The sequence below is a fragment of the Pan troglodytes genome, chromosome 1, assembly GCF_028858775.2.
Source record: "Pan troglodytes isolate AG18354 chromosome 1, NHGRI_mPanTro3-v2.0_pri, whole genome shotgun sequence".
Classification (NCBI taxonomy): domain Eukaryota; kingdom Metazoa; phylum Chordata; class Mammalia; order Primates; family Hominidae; genus Pan; species Pan troglodytes.
The window spans coordinates 166437033-166456060 of record NC_072398.2 but is presented as its reverse complement, the minus strand read 5'-3'; the positions used below and the strand labels follow the sequence as shown (position 1 = coordinate 166456060).

General features: G+C 38.1%; 1 protein-coding gene across 7 annotated transcripts in view; it reads left to right on the top strand.

Annotated features, from left to right (window-relative positions):
* The window catches only part of CACHD1 (cache domain containing 1), a 222582-nt gene that overhangs the window by 66185 nt on the left and 137369 nt on the right, over positions 1 to 19028 (top strand). For all 7 annotated transcript variants that reach the window (XM_016919881.4, XM_003308173.7, XM_016919887.4 and 4 more), the window contains one exon: positions 13893 to 13955. In XM_016919881.4, coding sequence (XP_016775370.1) covers positions 13933 to 13955 — 23 coding nt within the window. In that variant the 5' untranslated portion in view covers positions 13893 to 13932. The remainder of the gene's footprint in view (positions 1 to 13892; positions 13956 to 19028) is intronic.

The following is a 19028-nucleotide window of genomic DNA, read 5'->3' as shown; positions in this document are numbered from 1 at the left end:
GGGTGATTAACACTGGATGTTGGATGTTCGGAGAAAACCACAACAGTTTTAATACCAGCTACACTTAATTGGGCAAAAACAGTATACCAGATGCTGTCTTAGCTGGTCATGCCATTTAATTCGAACAGCAAACCTAATAGGTGGCTATGATAAATCTGTTCTGTCTCTGTGGGGTTGGAGGCATGTTGCTGAAATTCCCGTGAGGAAACAGGCTCAGACAGTTTGGATAATTTGTTCTGGGTTACACACATCTGACATACCTGAAGTCTGGAAAATCCAAAGCCCAGACCTTTGTCCCCACACTAGACTGCCTCTCTAGGTGAGCAGGAGTCCTGTTGCCCTCTGTGAGGGTCACTGTATTTGCAGCATGATGTGAAAGTAAATATTCAGTGACAGCACCAAAAGGGCTTTAATCTTTTTTGACTCTGCTTGCTTAGGTCTGGGAAGGTGTCTCAGACCAGCCCTCCTATTCTCTTTAAAGGTTAGCCGATGATTGCGTTTTCCCCTCACCCAGTACTTATGCTGCCCTGCCCAGAAAAAACGAATTGTTTGTTGAGCGGTGCTAGATTGGGAGGGACCAGCACCTCTGCAACATATTTCTTAACTTCAGTTTACTCCTTTGGCCTCCTTGGCGTGTGCGTCCAAAACCTTGGGCTAAAGTAAACTGGAGATTTGGCTTGTTCTCAGACAGGTGTTCCCATCAGGTCTTATAAACAAGGGGGAAAAAATCACTTTCTCAAGGACCCAACTTGAACTTGAAGAGGCCAGTTTGTTGAGACTGGGAGCAGAGCTTATAAAGGCACCGGGAGCTACCAGTGTCACAGCTGGATCTTTAATACCACAGCCATTTCCTGAAAATGTATAGCTTTGCAAAAGTCTTGTCACTTCCGAAGGCTTCAGAAATGCTGATTTGGAGGAGTTCCTATCATTAGGAATGGGACCCAGGTAGTCCCAAATGACATTATTTCTATGAATACATGTTCTTTTTGAAGGATTTTTAAAAAGTTACTATTTATTGAGCTCTTACTATATGCAAGAAATAAGTGCTATACTTGCATTGAGCCTCACAAAAACCAATGAAGTAGCTATTATCACCTACATTTTATGAATAAGCAAATGGAGGCAAATCCAACCTCTCCAAGGCCACCCTGCTGGTAAGTGGCAAAGATTTTTTTTTAACTCCCCATTTTATGTTTCCTTTATTTTTAACCCTAAAAACTTAAGAAAATTTCTACCCAGCATTTATTTATTAAGATTATATTGTGCATCTGAGTCCAGAAAGCCATCATTCAGTCAAGATGTTAGTTAATAATTATTGTTGAGAGTCATGGCATGTGGTGCTGCAGCCTTTACAGGCAAGGGCTGTTACCATGGCATTCGATATGCGTGACAGGCACCCTGGCTGTGACAGCCTGAAAAACGATATAGTCAGGAGGACCTGGGAGTCATTTATGTAATCATATTAGCATCACATTTATTCCATAAAGGCTCACTACTTTGACTCATGGCTTCAATTTCCACATTTAAACTCATCATTTTCAAGATTGATTCTATTTAAATTTTCATCTTAAAAAATTCAGCGCATCAGTATTTGGGTACTCCCCCCTGCAGCAGTTTCAGAGATATATTTATAATTATTTTTAAACAATTTAAGTCAGCAAATATAATTTTCTTGAGACATCATATGACAGAAAGACTCTTAGCATTAGTAGCTTTTCAAAAATCTAGCAATTGGCATGTCAGTAAAATTCTAGCACAATGGTAGAGTAGAAATTTTAGGTTCACGGTATTTTATAGAATCTAACCCAGTTTCCTGTTTTTTATGTGAGGGAAACTAAGCCTAGGGAGGAGGCTAAATGACTTCACCAGACTGTAGAGCTAGTTTGCACAGAGCTGCAATTTGATATTATTAGTTATTTAGGTTTTGTGATGTTTTGATTTATACTTTCTGTACTTGATGATTACTGAAAAAGTATTCATTTGAATAAAGGAATATACCAGAATCGTATTTATGAAAATTCTCTCTTTGGACGTGATATAAATGAACACTTCTTCAGAAAAACATCCAAAACAGCCTCACAGTTAGTAGCATATTTTGAAGTGTTGAAAACTTATCTTCATCTCAGAATGTGACATTGCAACTGTGTTTTAAACCCCAACAGTTGTTTTCCATTAAGTTATTTTAAAATTATTTTTTGAACAAGTATTTCTCAGTCTCATTCTCCAACACTACTTCATGCAAGTGCTATAGGGATTGCAAGACTGAATAAAACTGCCCCTCACAGGACTTTGTAATCTTTTGGGGGAGGTAAGACACATGGAAAACTCAACGTCAGAGCCTCTCAAGCATCATACTAGAAGATGATGCTGTTCATTTGGTTCTTAGAGTTGTCACAGACCCTTGGGATGCTAATGGATTTCTAAATGGACTGCATTTTTTTCTTTGCGAAAAGGCTTAGGAACAGTTTAGGAAAGTGGGTGCCTGGCCCTGAGCATGTGGAATATAAACATTCTTAAAGCACCTATTTTATCATGTCACTCCCCAGTTAAAAATCCTTTTAACGGCTATTTATTTCTTGGCAAATATACATTTATTCATTTACCCATTCAAAAAAATATTTACTAAGTGCCTACCACACACATAAAAGCCAGCTCCTCTCCCTGGCTTGAAAACCCTGCACAGTCTATGTATTCCATTTAGTTCAGGTTTATTTCCAAAAGTGCCCCTTATGAAGCTTGGCTTTCTGTTACCACATGTGACTTTGTATCATAATTATTGGCTTCAGGGCCTCTCTAGAATGTGAACTTTTTCAGGCAAGAAACAGCGTCTTTATCTTTGAACACCCCATTTCCAAATATGCAGGCCAATGTGTAGTGAGTCCTTTGTAAGTTGAGGCCAATGGGGCTAGAATGTAGGGTCCAAACGGGCAAGGATTTTCCTGTTATACCCTCTCTTGTATCTCTAGGGTCTAAACAGTACCTGGCCCAAAATGGGGCTTAATAAATATTTTCTTTATGAATGTATACTAAGCGCCAGACCCTCTTAGTGAATGCTCTGAAATGCTCTCACCCAAGCTTTTTTTCTCTTTTCCTATTTAAATCCTACCTCAAAGGCAAGTCCAAGTTTCTCCCCTGCTGAACTCTGACAGCACCTTGGGCCTGTGCCAAGCATACTGAGTTCATACCAGAGTCTGTATTGCATTGTTCACTGTTGCTTTTTATTTTTTTATTCCTAATTTCTCTTTCCAACTAAAGGGTGAGTTTCTTAAGGGTATGGGACCATATTTTATATAGCTTCTGACTCCTTTAGAAAGGACTTGATTGATTGCCTGAGACAGTAATTAAACATCAGTCACTTAAGTCTGGAAGATTAAGCATCTCAGGTTTTCCAGTTCCCTTTGTCCTTAATGGATAGATTCCCAGAGACCTAAGCATTTGTGTGGATTCGTGTACACACAGAACACTGAATATTGAAGGCTTATATAAAGCACCACCCTCCAAGAATACATATATGGCCGCTAAATACCTCTTTTTTTTTTTCCTTTAAAAGTGAAACAAAAGTTGCCTTAATGGAGATCTAGGGGGTAGGGGTGGAGGTGTTTGGTGTTGGGAGAGTGAAAATAGGGGAGTGGAAATTTGGCACCATCTGCAAAGAGTTTGGGCAACTCAACTTTCCATTTCTGAGAGGTTGCCGTGTGCATTATCATGAATATTACTTTTAGTCAAGTTATATTGGCTAACAGCGGACTCTTTCCAACATGTGGAACTAATTTATTTGACATTTTTCCTCTTACCCACTTTGAAAGCCAAAACAACAACAAAAACCCAATAACCCTTCAGAAACTTTACTGCATTTAGGGAAGTGTTTCCGTCTTGGTTTGCCTGCCTTTGTTCTCTGGGTTCATGTTTACTCACCCGCTCTCCTGGTTTTGAATGCTGTAACAGGAAATCAAGTGATCAAGACTAGAAACTCTTCTCGCTGAGATGATTGCTTTAGATTTTCCCTGCTAAATCAGAGTGCAGGCTGTCCCTTTTTCCCTGTAATTTCTTTTGAGGGATGGAGTGAACCAAAATAGGCAGCCCTTTGTAAAGGTGACACTTGTCAGCAAATTGTGACTCTCCCACATGCTTTCTTAAAATTCAGAGCTCATGTTGGTTTGTAGGGTGTTAAAGTTAAATGCCACCGGACTAAGGAATTCATAATTTGAGTTCTTTGGCAAACTTGAAGTATCCAAGTGGCTGTGAGTGTGTGTGTGTGTGTGTGTGTGTGTGCGCGCACCCGCACGTGCACACGCACATACAAATACTTAAAGCTGAAAGAGGAGAGGGAAGGAAAAATGGAAGGAAAGACTTGTTAATTGTTGAGAGAAGGGGAACATTTTTTAGCCTAGGGAGAAAGGATATCTTCCTGTTTTTGCTAGCTGGTTGAGTACCCAACCAAAATAAAATAATGATCTGTATAATGTAATGCTTAGGCTAGTGGATGGATACACAATGCTTATTCATGCTTTTTGTGTACAATCCACTGTGTTAAGGAATCATGGCATGGGCCAGTTGTCAAGGAATTAACAATAAGGTTAGGACCTAGAAATTCTAAAGACTGGAAGGAAATAAAGTAAAATGTAAACAATATTGGTTTTTATGGAGTAGTCAGATACAGATTTTTTCCCTTCTTTATATATTGTCAAATGTTTTGTAATGGACATATTACTTTGATTGTAGCATAGACAGTCTTTGCTATAGAACTTTAGAAAATGGAGAAATTGCCATTGGTAGGAGGTTGTTAAGAATGAGGTGTGGGGCTGGGAGCCGTGGTTCACACCTGTAATCCCAGCACTTTGGGAGGCTGAAGTGGACAGATTGCTTGAGCCCGGAAATTCGAGACCAACCTGGACAACATGGCGACACCCTGTCTCTACCAAACAAAACAAAACAAAACCAACAAAAAAACAAAAATTAGCTAGGCGTGCTGGTACACACCTGTATTTCCAGCTACTCAGCAGGCTGAGGCGAGAGGATCACTGGAGCCTGGGAGGTCAAGTCTGCAATGAGACGTGATCATGCCACTGCACTCCATCCACCTGGGTGATAAGAAAACGAAAACAGAATGAGGTGGGAGTTGAGTCAGTAAATATCTAAACAGGCATTTTTGTTCCCCTCATACCTCCAACTATCATAGAACAACTATCATTAATAGAATGTTATTATAGTCTTAAAGGATTAACTATAGTAAAATAGAATAATAGTAGACTATCATAGAACAACTATCATTAATAGAATGTTATTATAGTCTTAAAGGATTAACTATAGTAAAATAGAATAATAGTAGATAACTATCATAATGGTGTGTGAAGTACATTTATAATATTTTTAGTGTGCTCTATATGAATTCATCTTCTCATTTATGAGATAAATGAGTTATGTAAAGCACTTAGTGCCTGACAGATAGTAAGCACTATATAAGCATTAGCTATTATCATTATTTATAGCAACATTAAAACAAAATAAGGAAGTTTGTTGACCTGGGTCATGTGTACCTGGGCGTACAATTTGATTTGCACAAGGTCGTCTATTGTGTCACTGATGCATTTTTTTTTAAATTCCCAAAGTAAGCCTCTTCCTTTGCCATGGTTTTCAGTAACTAAGCATTTCCCTTTGTTATATAAACTGGAATAGCCCTGGTTTCTCGCAAGTCACTGTGCCATTCAAGACATAGTTTTTATAGTGAGCATCAAACATAAGCCTCTGAATTTATTTTCTCCTCAGAAAGCTCTTGAGGTGGTGTAGAGTCTAGTTGTAACTTTGGATGTATGTGCTTTTGTGAGTTTGACAACTCTGAAAAATGTTTGTCTTTCTCTGTTATATATTCAATTTTAAGATTTGTGGGGGAAGAAAGGAAAAAAATATATTTTAGATATATATTATTTACAGGCAAGCCCTGTTACTATTTTGATCAACTTCTAGGTGTTACGTAAGTTTTCTCTATTAAACTCTATTAAAGATGATCTTTGCATAGGGGATTACACATAAATTTAGGAGTAAGACAGGCTTTGTATTCAGACTTGACCATGTACTTACTAATATTCAGCTTTATCAAATTAATCTCTCAGAACCTCAGTTCCCTCATCTGTAAAATGAGGACGTAGTTATAAAGGTGATTGTAAATATTAAATGAGACAATATGTTGCAAAGCACCTGAGTGCATTCCAGGCCCTTGGGATACATGGCAGCATTATGATACATAGTACATCCACACACACATCAACACACACACACACACACACGCATAATTAGAATAATATTTATATATTTAAATGCTGCTTTACACATATTAACAATAAATTTTTTATATAAACATGCTTTTAATAGCTGCACAATGTTTTTGATTGGATGAAGAGTCTTTTAATTGGTTTCCTATTGTTGGATACTTAGGTTACTTTCTATTTTTCTTTTTAGTGGTAACCTTTTCCATACTCTTGGCAAACTATTTTCTTGAACCACCTGTATCCAAAATGAACAAATTCTGAGATTAAAAATTGACCAAAGGCCAGGCATGGTGGCTCATGCCTGTTATCCCAGCACTTTGGGAGGCCAAGGTGGGAAGATTGCTTGAGGCAAGAAGTTTGAGACCAATCTCAGTGACATAGCGAGATCCTATCTCTAAAAAAAATACATAAATATATATATATATATATATATTTAAATTAGCCAGCAGTGGTGGTGCACACGTCCTAGGTACTTGGGAGGCTGAGGCGAGAGGATCACTTGAGCCCAGGAATTCAAAGCTGCAGTGAGCTAGGATCATGCTACTGCACTCCAGCCTGGGTAGCACAGTAAGACTGTCTCTAAAATAATAATTTTAAAAGTGACCAAGATCTATAGCAACAGATTTTTGACCTCAGAATGCAGAATAATTAGCCTCATCAGAGAATGCCATTTTTATTGGGCCTTCCATTTGTTTAATAGTATGAGGTTAAATAGTCTGGTAAAAATCAGATGATGTCTAACTAATCTGGACAGGAGGGTTCCCTTCAAACCTGGTAAAAGATTATTCATGGGGTATACTTAGGGAAGAATACAGTCATACACATTTTATTTCTTAAAATACTTAAATTATGTTTTCATTAATTACCTTTTCAGTGCTTTTTTTTTTTTTTTTTTGGTAGAAGCAGGGCTTCGCCATGTCAGCCATGTGATCCACCGGCCTCGGCCTCCCAAAGTGCTAGGATTACAGGCATGAGTCACCACACCCAGCCCCATGATTTTTAAAAAAAAATTGTTTAAATGACAGCATTTTGTCTTTTAGTGGTTAGTGTTGGTCAGCCTCTTGCGATAACAGTGGTGATCTATAGTTTCCTCCCCTTTAACCACAATGCCTGGAATCATAGGAACAGATCCAGAGCTTAATGAAGCCATTACTGAACTGTCAGCCATGTGTGCTTGCCACAGAGACCCATAAATAGCAAGAGAATAAGCTTTTGAATAAAAACTCAGTCCACATTTTCTTAGCAAATATCAGGGAGGGAGACCCACAGAATCTCATTAGGCTTGCAAAGGTATTTATTTCTTTGCTGTGGTATTCTGCTGTAGCATTCACTTCAATATCTAGTTAAAATTTGGCAGAGTTGTTGGTGGCGTGAAGGTTGGGCCAACTGTCTGGACTGACCATCTTATTAAACACATATATAATTGTCCTTGTTCCAGCAAAGTGGAATTCTCTTGCTATCTGTCAAGCAGGCTCAATTAATTTGGGAGATTTAGTAAGGGAGGAGATGATGGTTTGGGAGGGTGGGTCAGTGGATGGAGAGAGGGAAGGACTAAGGTGCAGCCAGTACAAGGTGGGGAAAGCAGGCCACCCATGCACACGTGCGCACAAACACACACACACACCAAGATGTTTGTCTTTTTTTTTTTTCTTCCCCTTGGAGTAGAGGTAGGGGGAACTGTATTCAACTGTTATTATGTGACTCTAATTTTTAACTTCATTTGTGTTGAACCTGCTCTTTTGGGGAGGGAGCGGGGAGGCAGTGCTTAGGGAATAAAAGAAAGGAATATGTAAAGAGATTTGATTTAATAATGTAACATACCTTTAGAACATCTAGGTTGGATGAAACTCAGTAAAGATACCCCTTTTCTTGCTGAAAATTCAGATTTGTACAGTACTGTTAGTTGGGAAGCTGGAGAACTAAGCAATATTGTATATACTTAAAGTGTGAGGGAGCAATTAAGATGTAGCCTTGGGGAAGGCTCAGGAGACCTTATCTGTGAATTGCTAGGTGACTCTTCAGTTAGCATAGCCCCAGTTTATCTGGATTATGGATTGGGGTTTAGATTTTTCTTTGAGTTTTTATAATAGCCCAGTTACTAGAGTCTTGCCCTTCCTTTTTAAGAATGCATCAATAGTTTTAAAAATATACAAAACATTTGTGTATTTACAAAAACATTTGAGTAGAGTATATTTTAGAGAGACTACCTAGAATGTATGTTTAAAGTAAATTTATTGAAGCATAGCATACAGAAGAATGCACAAAGTGTACATCTTGATGAATTCTCACAAAAGTGAACACATCCGGTAACCAGCAACCACATCAAGAAACAGAAAATGTCAGCATCCCGGAAGCTCCTTTTATGCCCTATTCTATTCATTCTCCCACAAAGAATAACCACTATCCTGACTTTTAACAGGCTAGATTAGTTTTGCCTGGTTTTGAACTTTATGTAAATGGAATTATATACTTTGTATGCTAGTGTCTGGCATCTTTCACTCAGTATCATGTTTGTGAGATTCATCATGTTGATGCATGTTGCAATCGTTTTTCATTCTCATCACTGAATATTCTGTTATGCGAATTCACCACAGTTTAATTTTCTATTGCTGATAGGCATTTGAGTATTCTAGGTAGGTGCTACTACGAGTAGTTTTGCTGTGTGAACATTGTTGTGTACTGTACTTGTCTTTTGATGAACACACAACCATGTGTCTGCAAGGTGTATACCAAGGATTGGAATTGCTGAGTCATAAATATCCATATAATTAACTTGAGAAGATACCGCCAGTTTTCCAAGGTGCATGCATTAATGAGAGAAAGGTCAGTTTTGTCTCTAAATCAGAGTGCTCGGTTACCATGCATATAAGAATAAGACATTTTGTTCTTGTTTTCTTTTAATTACAGAAATAAATGTAACAGAAGATTCTGTGAAATGTTTCTATTTAAAATAACATTTTAAAACTCCTCACCTATTTTAATCTGTTCACTATATAATAAAATATATTTTTAGTTTTAGTATTTGATGAAGAATTTTAAAAACAAGAAAGAGCAATGGGCAGGGCTGGGCAGTATCTTTGGCCTCATTTCCAGGGATTTGCAAAGTGAGGAGAGTTAACTTCTGACTCCCTTGGGGTTGTGTTCACAGTAAGAGTTCGGATTTCTGGGATTCCTTTAGCCCTCCGGGGAGTTGGGATAAAGGAAAGTGACAACTTGGAATAGAAAGCAGAATGCTCACCCTGCCTATCCTAACCCTGTTACTGTGAGTAAATCATCCAAGAGGACTGAAGGATCAGACCTGTCATGATGGCTCTTCATTTTCTTTTCTTTTCTCTTTTTCGTTTACTTTTTTTTTTTTTTTTTTTTTTTTTTTTGAGACATGGTCTGATTCGGTTACCCAGGCTGGAGTGCAGTAGCACAATCTTGGCTCACTGCAGCCTCTGCCTCCTGGGCTCAAGTGATCCTCCCACCTCTGCCTCCTGAGTAGCTGAACTACCCCTGGGTGCCGTCACACCCGGCTAATATTTATATTTTTTCATATAGATGAGGTTTTGCCATGTTGGCCAGGCTGGTCTTGAACTCCTAAGCTTAAGTGATCCACCTGCCTCAGCCCCCCAAAATTCTGGGATTACAGCATGAGCCACCACTCCCAGTGGCTGATCATTTTCATGTTTTAGGAAAAATTTTCCTTTCCATTTCCATTTTCCAAGTCCTCTATTAACCAGGAAAATCTTTACCCTGAAGTCACAAAAATGTTGGCTAGGTGTATCATTTTGAATTCCTGGCTCTTGCATTAAAATCAAAAGCTCCCAAAAGCCCCGTACTCTATTTCTTTTATAATTTTACGTAGCAATAGAAGTAATAAAAAATATAAAACCTTTGTCTGGGATTCTTTAATTACCCTGGACAATATATCTTGCTTAAAATAAAATGGATAGAAAAAAACCCCCAAATGCTCATTTTTTTTCCTACATGCAAGTATTCGGATTCCTAGGCTATACAGAAGAAGAAGGTGATATGAATGGATTTGTTTAATAGCTTTGCTAAATACAGTGCCTGTTTTTAACTCAAGGTCTAGATTTAGGCCTCAACGCTTTAACTTTTTACCTGGGATATATTTTCTACCTTTGGAAGTGTAGTTTTTTAGTCTGTAAAATGTGGTTTCAGACCCCTGCCCTGCCTACCACATATAGTTGTTATGAAGATCAAATGCAATAATTTATGTGAAATTGTAAAGTATAAAAGTACTAAGCCTTTGAGAGCTGGGCTTAGCAGGCCCTGCATTTTAAGAAAGACGATTACTGTCCATTGACCTAGAGCATAGTGAAAATTCACCCTGTAGTTTGAGATCTTGTGCACACACATAAGCCTGAACTTTTTTGTTGTTGTTTTGTTTGTTTTTCTGAGACAGAGTTTCGCTCTTGTTGCCCAAGCTGGAGTGCAATGGTGCTTTCTTGACTCACTGCAACCTCTGCCTCCTAGGTTCGAGCAATTCTCCTCCCTCAGCCTCCCGAGTAGCCGGGATTACAGGTGTGCACCACCATGCCTGGCTAATTTTTTGTATTTTTAGTAGAAACGGGGTTTCACCATGTTAGCCGGGCTTGTCTTGAACTCCTGACCTCAGGTGATCTGCCCACCTAGGCTTCCCAAGGTGCTGGGATTACAGGCATGAGCCACCGCACCCAGCCTAAGCCTGAACTTTTAACCTTGCACCAAATGTGGCTAATTGGTTAAGTCATGAGTTACTTGTCTAAGTTCTACTGGCTTCCCATGGCATCTCACTAAAGTTCTTAAAGCTCCTCTCCATCCTACACCCCAACTACTTGAGGAAGGAGAAGGGGTAAAAAAATGTTTTGCTTTGGTGATAGCCCCGAACTATAACCTAACACATCCCCTTTCACTTCTGGGACCGATACGGGTTTATACAAAATAAGTAGTCTATAGAATTACTACTGCTTACATTTAAAACATCTTTCTTGCTTTTAAAATTTTCTTTTGCCCACCCACATTTATTAGATATGAAGAATATAAAAATGCTTATGTCATAAAAAGATCTACTAAGATAAAAGTATTAGTAATCACTCCTGTTAAGATAATAAATGAGTAAAATAGGGACCAAAACACAGCCTCTTGAACCCTTCCGGGCATATATTCTTTATTACTACTGAGGAATTCACCTTTGTTTTAACAAAAAGGAGAAGGAAGTATCTGATTTGGCCCTTTGTGGGTGTTGGCTTGAGCAGGGTGCATCTGGAGTAGTTCATGCCTCCTTCATCAGTCAACTCTGGTGGAAGCATTTGCCAAGATAGAACAGATACTGTATCAATTGGAATATCACTGCCAGAAAGGAAATAAGAAATTGACCATGTTTATCAAGATCTGGAGTCACTATATGAATTATGTTACTTTTAATTCAAATGTACTGTTGGCACTATTTAACAGCTTTTGGAAATCAAATTGTATGAGAATAGAGAATATATTCTGGGGGGCATGGGTGGTAATGACATTGACCAGGCCTCTAAGAGCATTATAATGTAGTGAACTAAGATGTCCCCCAAAGATCTGGGAGAGGTCTGTGGGTTCTTAATCCTTCTTCCAAAATGAGTATTTCAGGATTTAGAATCCTAATGCCCCCTGAATGTAAAACACCGGTAGTGGTATCTAGAGCAGAGCCCCATAATCAAATACATTGATTGAGATCTGCATCAAAATGTATAAATAGCACACTAAGTGGTTTAACAAGGACTATACATACACATCAGTTCAAGTTAGGATTTACTGCCAAATAAGTTCAGGCTATTTCGTATTTTGCTAACAAATGTGTTATGTAAATCTTTTGATTTTCAGAGCCTTTTGAATTTTGAAATTACACATAGGGATTGTTGATCTGCATTATGTTCAGGTGTTAGCTCATGACCGCAGCATCTTTTAATGTATGTAAAGCAATCAGGTAGCAAATTCTTATAAGACAATAGAGTTAGGAGCGCCAGATCTGAAGTCACATTGCCTGGGTTCAGATTCCAGCCTTGCCAAGTGATTTGGGGGTATGTTATTTAATCTCCCAGACCCTTAGTTTTTCATCTTTAAAGCTACAGTAATTTTGAAATGAACATTAAATAAAATATACACATGAGGCACAATATCTGGATTGCCCTAGGCACTTGGTAAATATGCTTCAGTTTCCTCATCTATGTAGAGATAATAATAGTGCCTATCACAAAGGTGTTTTATGAAAGTTAAATAAATAAATGTAATGTGCTTAGAATAGTGTCCACTCCATGGTAAGTATTCAGTAGATATTAGCCAATGATAATATCATTATGAACATTACTAGAAACCTGTAATGAACTTTCATACCAGCAGAGTCATTTTCAGAAAAGAAAATGACAGTAAACATCTGTTGAATGAATGAGTGACACATTGGAGAATGATGGGAGGCACCATGATCTGTAATTATAATTTTCCAGACTGTAATTTCATCCTAGTCCTTCTCAAGTTTGTTTGCTTCCCTCCACCCTGCACTCCACCCCCCGACCAAAACCTCCCTCTAAGCCCCAGCAGCTTGATCTTCCTTCATTTGGTCTGTTTAGATGTACATTGCATGATGAACTTGGCTTCACTTATCTTCTGTACCACAACCATGCAGGTGTGTTAGGCCGTCTGGGAAGCTGTCCCAGATGCTGACAAACCCTTGGCAGCAGGATGGAAAGGAAGAAGGAAATTTTGGCTGACATCTCCAGGTCTGACTCCTTACTCATCTGGAGAGTTCAGTGGTATCTTTAAAGCTTGAAGATAAATGATAAGGCTGCTGCTCTTTTTTTTTTTTTTTTTTTTTTTTTTTTTGCTCCTCTAACAGATACATAACTTAGATTCTCATTTTTTAGTTTGTTATATGTTAATCTCTTGTGATTACTCAGTAACGGTAGAGTTTGGTAAAGTCATAAGTCTGCAGAGACATTTTACATAGAGGCAATGTATGGAGGAGTAGGTACCAGCTAGGCAGGGACCAGTGGAAGAATGTGTGTGCTTGTGTGCTGTAGTTTGGCCTAATGTCTTGGCACAGCTGTCATATTTCCTGGCATGTAAGAACTGGATCTTCTCTTAAGTCCACACATATTTGGCAAGCCCTATTATGTTATTCTCCTGACGGGGTACTTGAGTAATGAAGGTGATAGATAATATTGGGTAGGTACTGACTGAACAGGGACATGAGAGAATATGGAAAGAATCCCTTTTAAAGATCTTTATTGCATTAGATGTTAGTGTCTGTAAACAATTATAGCATTCAGGGAGTGCAGGATTTAAATGAGAAACACAACTTGGTCAGATTATACCAGTCGGATAAAATGGCATGGACTCCAGAAATCTATAATTAAATGTATTTTTGAAAATGAAAAATATAGTGTAACACCTGGTTTATTTCACTACAGAGGTGCCTGGGTATTTCTTACATAAGTGTGATTGACTTTGGCTGATACTTGGGTTTCTCTCTGTAAAATTACTGCATTTTAATTAAAATTTTTTTTCTACTAGATTCTATTTGTTGTAAACAAATTATTCACATACACACTCATGTAGAAAATGACTTATTTAGAAAATCTCATGTTCATTTTCTTTTCATTGCAGCGGATATTCAACTCCTTTGTTTACACTGAGAAAATCTCAAATGGAGAAAGTGAAGTACAGCAGGTAAGAGGCTGTGAGTACTTGACACTCCCTGTCTTTGTCTTGCTTTTAGATGTGGCTTCGTCACTCTTTCCAAGCAATCTCCACTTGAGGTTTCCTGTTCTTTCTCTCTGTATAATTTCACGTGCATCTCATGCATAATGGTGACAACCTTACACTTCAGATTCTTAGAGGCGGTTAAAAACTTATATGCATGGTTTTCTGCTATCCACGCTATAATTTGGAACTATTTAATTCCTTTTTGTTTTAAAAATTCCTAAATGACTCACACCTAAAAACACTGAAAATTATTTTATCTGATGTAGAAAATAAGTGTCCAGGCTTTGGAATCAGACAGACTCCACGTCAAATTCTGGTTTTCCTCCTTATTTTGTAGCCCCAGTAAGCAATTTAGCCTTTTTGAGCTGCAGTTTCTCAATCTTAAATAAGAGGAACATAATACTGCCTTATGGGGTTGTGAGAATTAAATGATGACAAATTGACCAAGAATGAAATAAAATTGTAATTCTGGCATAGAAGCAGCTCATTGGATGTTGGCTTCTTTTGTTCTTTTCTTTTTCTTTCCTCTTTTTTTTTTTCCTTTGCTTCTCCCCTCCCATCTTCTTTCAGTTCTCTGTGGAGTCAAGAAGTTTTGAGGTCAGATTCTATTTACTTTATTTATAGCTGGCTTCAGATGGACTGCCTCCTAAAACATAGTGTTGATGAACCTGGTCGTAAATAATTGATCTGTGCTTGAAAAGAAGGGTGGTAAATAGGAGTTGGTTTTAATTTCAGCGAATCCACCAACTTCATTACAGTATGTGACCATCAACACCATCAACTAGTAATTTGAAGCTAGGTTTGAAACTCAAGTAAAAAACAGAACCAAGCTAAAAACCAGAGTGTAGCAGACTGCTTCCACAGAATAGAAAGATAACTATAGTAAACTGCATACGATTTTAAACCCTCTGAGATTCCGCCATTATTATGTTCATGGAGAACAGCTTGACATTTGCAAGTGTCCTTATAGTAAAGTTGTTTGTAGGATACTTATTTACTTATAATAAATTACCGTGGTTTAATCTTGAAGTGCAGCATCTCCTGTTTATAGACATTGAGTTTTTAAAGATTGAGTTTCTGCAGGTTAAATATAGAGGATATAAATAGTCATGTATATGTATGTTCTTTTTCTTAGCTTTAGATATTTTTAAAAGCTGATGGCCTGAGTATTTATTTATTGTGGTAAATAGGATGTAGTTTGCTGTGCTAAGTCTTATCTTCATAATTCCTGTCTTATTTTTATTTCAGCAAACTAGAAAGTTCTTTATGGTCGTGAAATTTAAGAGATTTTTTGTGGGCGAAGATTTCTGAACGAAGCATGTTCAAGGAAACTTTCTGGGAGACCAGAGGCCATTTGATAACATTTTAAAGAAACTGATCCAGGGATATCAGTTTTGCCACTTTCCTTCAAGTAACAGATACAAGTTCTTACTTAGGCTGTTGTCAAATGTGAAAGTTTTTTCCCCCCACCCCCTTTGCACTGATGTCATTTTTTATTTATCTAGCTAGGAACAAGTTTGGAAGCCTTTAATAATAATTTTAGAAATTATACCTGCTGACTGAGCACTTATGGAACATCAGGGCTAGGCAACTTCCATGTATATCACATTGATTTTTACCAAATAACCTTGAAGGAAAGATATCTTATTACAGATGAGGAAATTGGGGCTCCAAGAGGTAAAATAAGTTATTTGTAGTTGATGGATATCAAGCAGGACAGCTAGCTTTTGAAATAAATATGACAAAGTTTTATTATTTGTATTTTTATTTTGTTTTTTTTTTTTTTTTTTGAGACAGGATCTTGCTCTGTCACCCATGCTGGAGTGCAGTGGTGTGATCATAGCTCACTGCATCCTTTATCTTCCAGGCTTGATCAAGTGATCCTCCCATCTCAGCCTCTCAAGTAACTTGGACTACAGGCACATGCCCACATGCCCGGCTGATTTTTTGTTGTTGTTTTTAGTAAAGATGAGGTCTTGCCATGTTGCCCAGGCTGGTCTCAAACTCCTCAGCGCAAACAATCCTCCTGCCATGGCCTTCCAAAGTGCTGGGATTACAGGCATGGGCCACTGTGCCCAGCCTATTATCTGTATTTTTAATTTAACATAGTTTATTTTTAAAATACATGTTTTCATCAGATACAGGAGTCTCTGCTAAACTGTCTTTATCTGAATAATTCAAGTGCAAGGGAATTATCATACAGTCTATTCTGTGTGTCTTATTACTGATTGTCAAAAAGTTCTTTTTTATTTGAACCAGAAGGGTACTGACTTTTAAATTCCTCCAGTCTCTCCACTCCATCCTCTGGAAGAACACTTAACAAATAGATCTGTGTCTGTTGTTTATCCCAAAAATGAGGACAGTTGTGTCATTGTTATTATCATTTAGCCTAAATTTTAGTATAAACAGGTCTTAAATAATTTCTTCTTCTGTGACATGATTTCCAGATCCTTTCAGTACTGTGGTCATTATTACAACAACATAACAATAAAAGCTCATATTTACGCATTTATTGAAAAATTTGCTATCAATTCATTATGATGGTTCTCCCATGGGTTGAATTGAACACGGGATTTCTCATTCTACAATGAGAACACAGACACTTCAGTACCTTCTTGACTTAAATAACTGCTTAGACATTCTAGACTCTGTGGTCCTGGACAGTACCCAGAATGAAATCTTTAGGGACATGTTTACCTCGTATGTTTCCTATTCTGTAAAATATCCGCCATCACAATCACTCACACTTCTATGTCCTTTGAACTTCAGAACAACTGCATGAGGTGGGTGGCAGTATTATTATTAGCAATGTTCAGAAAGGCCACGGATCCCAGCTAGTAGGTAATTAAGCTGGCTTTTAAAACAGTTGTGAAATTTATCAAATATATGGAGACGTGTAAAACATACATATAAATAAATATATTGAAATGAACATCTTAACTTACTACCCAGCTAAAGAAATGAAGCATTACCAAACTTAGAAGGCCCTTGTATGACCTTCCAAAGAGAATAGCTTCTTCCCTCCCTCTCAGAGGTAGCCTTATCCTAATTTTTTGTTAGCAATTCCCTTGCATTTTTTTGTTTTGATTTGTTTTATATGTACTTATCCCCAAATTAATTTTGTGTTTGGTTATTTTTGTTCTTTATATAAATTTTAAGCATATGTTTATATTCACATATCTTGCTAGTTTCACTCAGCTTCATATTCATTAGAAGCACCCATGTTGACATCTGTAATTAAGGGTCATTTATTTCCATTTCTGTGGTATTCTATTATATGCAATTTATGTATCTGTTTTATAGCTGACATTGTTTGGGCTGTTTCTAATTTTGTTGTTGTTTTGTTTTTTAAGAGACAGGTTCTCGCTCTGTTGCCCAGGCTGGAGTGCAGTGGCACGATCATTGCCCACTGCAGCCTCAAACTCCTGAGCTCAAGCAATCCTCCTGCCTCAGCCTCCCAAGTAGTTGGGACTACATGTACACCACTAAATCTGGCTAATTTTTAAAATTTTATTCTAATGTTTTGATTTTTGTTCATACCTCCGTACATAGTACAGAAGGAATAATTCCTTTAATTGCAGGAATTTTATTATCCTTGGCCTCCTGCCAACTTAATGATGGTAGAACTGTGTGTTGTATGTGTGTCTCCACACACCACTGCCCTAAGGGCAGGTGACACTATTCAGCTCAGGTGGAGAATCACTTCTCTAGAGTAGAAGTGCTGGGTGTCAGTGTTCAACATGACTGAATAATGCCAGACTGCTTCCACAGTGGCTGTCATGGGTCACTTGCTTATCTGCATCTCCTTTAATATCTGATATTATCTGATTTTTAATCCTTTGCCAAATGTGGGGTGTCTGAAATGGTATCAGGCGAGTTTCATTTGCCTCGCTCTGATTACTAATGAAGTTGAAACACCTTTTTGCATGCTTATAGTAAATTTTTGTGGTTTTGTTTTGTCAAATATCTATGAATGCTCCTTGTCCAGTTTTTTAGTTGTTTATTTTAGTTTAAAAATGCTGTATATGTTCTAGATCAGTGCTGTCCAAAGAGAACTTTCTGAGATGATGATGTTCCATATTAGGGCAAGTAGAGTAGCTACCAGCCATGTATGACTACTGAGTAACTGAAATGTGTCTAGAGCTACAGATAATTAAATTGTAAATAAAATAGCTACATGTGGCTGGTAGTTACCATATTAGATTGCTGTGCAGATTTATGATTCGTAAATAAGTCCTTTTAGTTTTTGCCTTCCTTGTCTTTTCATCTCATTTTATTGTTTTTATGTTTTGTTTGGTTTTGAGATAGGGTTTTGCTCTGTCACTCCAGTTTGAGTGCTTGGTGCAATCACGGCTCACTACAGCCTCCACCTTTGGGGCTCAAGCATTCCTCCCGCTTCAGCCTCCCAAATAGCTGGGACCACAGGCAGGCACCACCATGCCCAGCTAATTTTTGTATTTTTTGTGGAGACAGGGTTTCTCCACGTTGCCCAGGCTGGTCTTGAACTCCTGAGCTCAAGCAATCCACCATCCTTGGCCTCCCCAAAGTACTGCGATTACAGGCATGAGCCACTGCAGCTGGCCTCATTTTATCTTTTAAAGAATTAACGTTTTAATTTTAACTCAGTTTTTTAAAAAATCGATCTTTAGACATAAAGATATTCTCCTATACTGCCTTCTAAAACTTCTGCCTCTCTCACTTAAGACTTTTGTTTGTTTGTTTGTTTTTGAGATGGAGTCTTGCTCTGTCACCCAGGCTGGAGTGCAGTGGCACGATCTCAGCTCACTGCAACCTCTGCCTCCTGGGTTCAAGGGATTCTTCTGCCCTTAGCCTCCCGAGTAGCCGGGACTACAGGAGTCCACCACCATGCCCGGGTAATTTTTGTAGTTTTAGTAGAGATGGGGTTTTGCCATGTTGACTGGTCTGATCTCGAACTCCTGACCTCAGGTGATCTGTCCGCCTCAGTCTCCCAAAGTCCTGGGATTACAGGCATGAGCCACCCCGCCTGGCCTTATTTAAGTATTTTATCCACCTGGA